General features: G+C 37.2%; 1 protein-coding gene across 1 annotated transcript in view; it reads left to right on the top strand.

The window, feature by feature from the left end:
* Positions 1-6,506, top strand: part of CENPC (centromere protein C) — a 144,835-nt gene that overhangs the window by 8,007 nt on the left and 130,322 nt on the right. Inside the window, exon 2 of the mRNA XM_006902727.1 lies at positions 1,943-2,013. Coding sequence (XP_006902789.1) covers positions 1,943-2,013 — 71 coding nt within the window. The remainder of the gene's footprint in view (positions 1-1,942; positions 2,014-6,506) is intronic.

The following is a 6,506-nucleotide window of genomic DNA, read 5'->3' on the forward strand; positions in this document are numbered from 1 at the left end:
GGAAGACCCTCTGTGAGGTGGATTGATTCAGTGACTGGGGTAATCGGGATGGGTGTGTCAGAGGCAATGAGATTGGCATGGGATAGAGCACAGTTTAGGGCTGTTGTACATAGGGTCGCTATATCAAGATAGATAGACACAATAACATCAGCTGTGAACTCAAACATAGCAGTGAATGTGAGGATAGTGCATTTATTTTGTTTGTTATACACAGGGTCACTGTGAGTTGGAACATGCTTGATGGCATCTGATAACAGTGTATATAACTGTACAGCGGTGTTTGATGTCCTAGGGTATCATCTAGGGCCAAATTTATAATTGTGAACTGTATTCTGTTTTTAGGTTCGTTCATAGGAGTTTATTTCACCTATTTAGATCTCACTTTTCTCATCTGTAAGATGAGAAGTTAGAATTCCATTAATAGTTAATAAAATTTACTCATCAGGGTATTTTTAATTAGCCCCAAAATCTCAGTTCAGTTGGTTTGATTAAGTATGTGTATTTCTACAAAGTTTGAAAGATAATTTAACACTTATATCTCTTGAGAGTTACTGAATTAGATAATTTTGTGATCTTCATCATAGAATTTATTTTTGATAAATGAGCTCCAAAGGCATATGGCTCATAATCTTGAGTAAATTGATGGCCTATTTTTGTCAGTGTAAGTTTATTCTATCCAGCAACTTTCAAGTTAAATTTTCAGAGCTGAATAGTTATAACAAGAGATTATGGTCTATATTCCTAAAGGCTCTTTATGTGATATTGCATATCAAAAATTTATACTGATTTGAGCTCATGTGTCTTGTATTGTGAATGGTTACACACTGTGGTATGCACCTACCATGAAATACTACTCAACAATTAAAAAATGATATTCAGCCAACAAGTTGGCTGAATCTCCAGAAAATTATGCTTACCATTTTAAAAGGTTATATACGGTATGATTTCTCAAAGAACACAATTTTAGAAATAGTGGGGAGGAATGGGAAGAAAGAGGGAGGTGACATAGAGAAATTGGTGTGATTATAAGAGAGCAACAGAGCGATCTTGTGATGGAATTAGAGTTTTTATTAGTGATAATGTATAAAAATACATCTCTGAAATGGAATAGGACTAATTGCACCTACACTGATATGCATAGATGAATACAGTTAAAACTGGGGAAGTCTGAATAATAAGACTGATGGATTGTAACAATATAAGTATTTTGGTTATGGTATTATAGTTTTTCAAATGTTACAGTTGTGGGAACTGGATAAAGGGTACAAGCATTCTCTGCACCATTTTTATAACTGCATGCAAATTTATAATGATGTTCATGATTTTTTAAGTTACATTTTTATACTAATTAATAACTTGTTACTATTCTTGTAGTGAATTACAATTTGAGCACAAATATAGGAATGTGTTCCTAAGAAAAGTTAACACTTGTGAGTATACTTTCTTATCTGGAAAAGTCTCAGGACTGATTTGATTTGTTTAAAAATTGTGTTATTGAGATACAGAAGTATCTAAAACAATTTTAGGCATGTCTATTCAATCAATCAATATTTTCATTGATATATAAGTGTACTTTGTTTCACATCGTTTTCTAGAATTGTTTGGACCCTCATGTTTTTATGTTTCTTGTAAAGGTGCCATTTTTTCTGGTAGGTGAGTAAACATTTTTTTTTCCAGCAGGTAAGTTAACATGGTATAGTGTTAAGGAGTTGCACTCTTTAGGTTGCAAACCTATCCAGAGGCATGTGGTTTGAATCGACTAGCTTCTCTGTGGGTGAAAGATGGGCATTCTTCTCATGTGATTTACAGCCTCTGAAAACGTTCTGGAGTTGGTTCCACCTTGTTAGTACATACAACAAAAATTAGGTATGAAATATTCAAAGTAAATGATAACATTTCTTTTGGAAATGAAATATATTTTTTCTTTTTTCTATTTTATTAGGATACTTGATATTAATGTGGAGGAGGGCCGGAACATACTGGAAATTGTACAAGACTACTTTGAAGAAAAAAGTAAGATTATTTTTGTCATAGTAATTATTAGCAAACATGTTCTAGTATTTAAACATATGTAAAATATTTCCCCAGAAATTTTGATGCATATCAATTCTCTTGTGTACTTTCATGAACCTTCTAGGTTGATATTAGCAAAACTGTCATTCCTTTTAGTTCACACTAAATTACTATAGTTTTGTTGTAATTTCAATCTCTTCACCCTCTGTCATGATGCTGCTAGCTGGCCCAGTGGTGAGAGTCTTTATTTTCTTGATGTTGAGCTTCAGCCTTTATTGAAGGCTGCAGTCCTTGACCTTTTGCAGCAAATACCTCAGACCCTCCTCAGTTTTGGAAGTTTCGTATGAAACATAATGTGGTCAGTAGTCAGAAAACATGGACTTGGTGACACAAATGAGATTGGAGATGGAATGATAGAATTCTGTATAATTAATGATTTATTCATTGCAAATACCTTTTAAAAGTAACATAGACTCAGACTGTACACACGAATTTCCTGATGGTATGTGCATGATCAGATCAGTTACATCTGTGAACAAACTCAATGAAGAAGCTCTATCAGCTGTGAAAACTAGGCCAGCTGCTAATTGTGGAACACACCATTAACTGCTCTTATGCAAGTTCAAATTAAAGCTAAAGAAGGTTAAATCAAATCTACAAGAACCAAAATTTGACCTTGAGTCTATCTCTCCTGAATCTGAGGAACAGGTTTGAGGCCTTGAATACCAGTGAACAAAGACCAGATGAACTTCGGGAGGATATCAAGAATATTATCCAAATGAAAAATGCAAAAGGTCTTTACAAAGACAGAGGGGAAAAAAAAGACCAAGATGGATGTCAGAAGAGACTCTGAATATTATACTAGAATATCAAGAAGCCAAAGCAGATGGACTGGGAAGATGGCAGTGGTGGAGAGTACAATGTGAAGAGCCAGAGGGATAGCAAGCTTCATAAAGACAGGACACTAGAGAGCACTTCATGCTCTATAGAGACAGACCATCACAGCATGATGTGAACAGTAGGAATTTGAATCAGAACTTTTGTTAACACATTATTTTAGAAACTATTAAAACTTAACACCCTGACACGATGTGGTCCTGTTGCAGGCCAGGCAAAAGCTGGAACCCACTAACTGACCTGCTTTGGGACTCACCTGAAAGGCAAAAGGTTAGTGGGGAAATTGACTGAATTCTCTTTATCCTCACTAAAACCTGGCAGGTCTGTTGCACTGCGTGGACAGTTAGGAATTGAAGCATAACTTTTGTTGAAACCTCTAGTACTGGAACTGTAAGAACACAGCCTCTGTGTGGACTCGGCAAAAACCTGAAGCCACTAGATGAGCTGCCATGGGACCCATTTGAAAGGAGAAAACTTAGTGGGGAAATTGACTTAATTCTCTTAAGCACCACTAAGACCCAGTGGGTCTGTTGCGCGACGTGGACAGTAGGAATTTGAATCAGAACTTCTGCTGGATTAGACTCAGAACGAGCACATAGTCTCAGTTGCATTCTGGGCCACAGTTTGGTCCGTCCGCACGGGGGATTGGCAAAAGCCGGAAACTGCAAGCCGAGCTTCTGAGGGACCCATCTGAAAAGGTTAACCTTGGTGGGGAAATTGGCTGAATTCTCTAAAGCCCCACTAAGGCCCAGTGGGTCTGTTGCGTGATGTGGACAGTAAGAATTTGAATAAGAACTTTTGATGGATTAGACTCAACTGTATGAACACTGCCTGGGTTGCACTCCGGTCCGCATTTCAGTGTGCATTTCGGATCAGCAAAAGCCAGAAGCTGCTGGACACATTTGAAAGGGGAAAGCTTAGTGGGGAAATTGGCTGAATTCTCTTAAGCCCCACTAAGACCCAGTGGGTCTGTTGTTTGACGCGGACAATAGGAATTCTAAAAAGAACTTTTCTTGATACAAATAGTTTTAGGAACCACAGGATCTTAAACCCGTACTGCTTTACGGAAATTTGACTGAGTCTTCACTGGTCCTGCTAGACCAAGGACTCTGCTCGGGCAGGGGCCACTGGGTCATTGGGTAGTGCCGCTGGGTAGGGGCCACTGAGTGAGAACTGCTGACTAGGAGACGGACAGCTGGAATGTGATCAGGGACCTCAATTGTGAGCACACCTGGGCAGCTAAGGTCTGAGTAAGGTCTCTCAAATGGTTGACCCACCCTGGTGATTATTTCACCTCCTTGCCTGCCTCACCCCATTTGGCTCCACACCTGCGCCTACACGACCAGTCAATCAATCTGCCTTTAATCCAGAGCACTTGGATCTGACTTACCTACAAAAGACTGCTCTCACAGGCTCTGAACTGACCTTTTCCTTGAGTTAGAAATTCAGAGAAATTGTCTTCAGATTAAGAATATATCAATGTCTCGAGAAACAAGCTACCCTACACACTGCACAAACGCAAAACAAGATGTTACCAACAAAGGTTGACACAGTAGCAGTGGATTTCCTAAAACCAGAAAGTCTGATGGAACTTTCTGGCACAGAATTTAAAAGAACAATGGTTGAATATTTTCAATGGATGAAAGACAAACTCGAATAACTACAGGATGCTACAAGCAAAAACCAGAAGGAGCTAAAAACACAACAATCCAGAACAATGCAGAGAAAACAAACAAAGCATTAGAGACACTGGAAAAACAAGAAACCATGATCCAAAATATGAGGTCCAATGTTTCAGATGCTGTCAACATGATGGAGGGACACATAAATAGAATTGAAGATATAGAACACAGAACCAGTGAAATAAAAGAATTGTCACCACTGATCTGCTAGAGCAAAAAGCAGAATAAAAAAGGAAGGAAAAAGAAGAAAATCTAAGAATAATGTGGAACACCATCAAGAGAAATAGCAGTGCGCATCATTGGAGTCCCAGAACAGGCAGAAGCAAATAAAAACACCAAAAAAGTTGTGGAAGAATTACTAGAGGAAAACTTCCCAGGCATAATGAAGAATGAGAGAATATATATTCAAGAAGCTGAGTGAACACCATATAGAATAGACCCCAAAAGAAAAACACCAAGGCATATCATAGTTAAATTTGCCAGAACCAAAGTTAAGGAGAAAATCCTGAAAGCAGCAAGAGAGAAACAAAGATTAACCTACAAAGGAGAACAGATAAGATTAAGTGCTGATTTCTCAGCAGAAACCATGCGTGCAAGAAGAGAATGGAAAGACATATATCAAACACTCTTAAAGAACGCAACTGTCAACCAAGAATACTGTACCCAGCAAAATTATCCATCAAATATGAAGGAGAGATCAAGATATTCCCAGAAAAACAGAACCTAAGAGAGTTTGTAAAAACAAGACCAGCATTGCAGGAAACACTGAGAGATCTCATTCTTACAGAGTTAACACAGACAGCAGCATGGACCAAAGTAACTAGCAACAACACCAAAAAGAATTCAACAAAATGATAGCAATAAAACCCTGCCTTCAATACTCACACTGAATGTGAATGGATTCAATACACCATTGAAGAGAAGAAGAATAGCATATTTGATAAAAACCCAAAATCCATCAGTATACTGTCTACAAGAGACACACCTAAAAAGTGAAGATAAAGAAAGATTAAAAATAAAAGGATGGGAAAAAATATACCAGGCAAATGGCAACCAGAAAAAAGCAGGAGTAACAATTTTAATCTCCGATAAAATAAATTTCAAAGCAAAAACCATCACAAAGGATGAGCAGGGTCACTACATAATGATTAAAGGGTCAATAGAACAAGAAGACATAACAATAATAAATATCTGTGCACCAAATGAAAGACCTGCAAAATATATTAAACATTAACTAAAAAAAGGAAATAGCACTACGACAGTAGTTGGAGAGTTCAATACACCTCTCTCAAGAAAAGATAGAACTACCAGGAAAAAACTCAACAAAGATGCTCAAGAATTAAACTACACAATAAACCATCTTGACCTCATAGATAATAGGCTAATGCACCCCCAAAAAACACAGTATACCTTCTTCTCCAATGTGCATGGAACAGCCTCCAGAATAGATCACATTTTAGGTCACAAGGCAAGCATCAGTAAATTCAAAAACATAGAAATAATTCAAAGCATTTTCTCAGGCCATAATGCTACAAAATTAGAAATTAATAACAAGAGGATAAAGGAGAAAAAAACCATACATCTGGAAGCTGAACAACACCTTGCTTCAACATGACTGGGTTCTACAAGAAAGGAAAAATGAAATTAAAAAGTTTCTTGAAACAAATGACAATGAAAACACCACTTACCAAAACCTCTGGGAAACAGCCAAAGCAGTAATCAGAGGTTAATTTATAGCAATAAGGAAACACATCAAATGGCAAGAAAAACAGACCATTGACTCTCTAAACCAACATCTCCAGTGAAAAAAGAACAGCAAGAAAACCCGACACCCTCTAAAAAAACTGAAATTATAAAAATTAGAGCAGAAATAAATGAAATAGAAAATAGAAAAACAATTGAAACTATAAACAA

The sequence above is a fragment of the Elephantulus edwardii genome, unplaced genomic scaffold (genome assembly GCF_000299155.1).
Source record: "Elephantulus edwardii isolate Elephantulus edwardi_28Jun2011 unplaced genomic scaffold, EleEdw1.0 scaffold00442, whole genome shotgun sequence".
In the NCBI taxonomy this organism is placed as follows: Eukaryota; Metazoa; Chordata; class Mammalia; order Macroscelidea; family Macroscelididae; genus Elephantulus; species Elephantulus edwardii.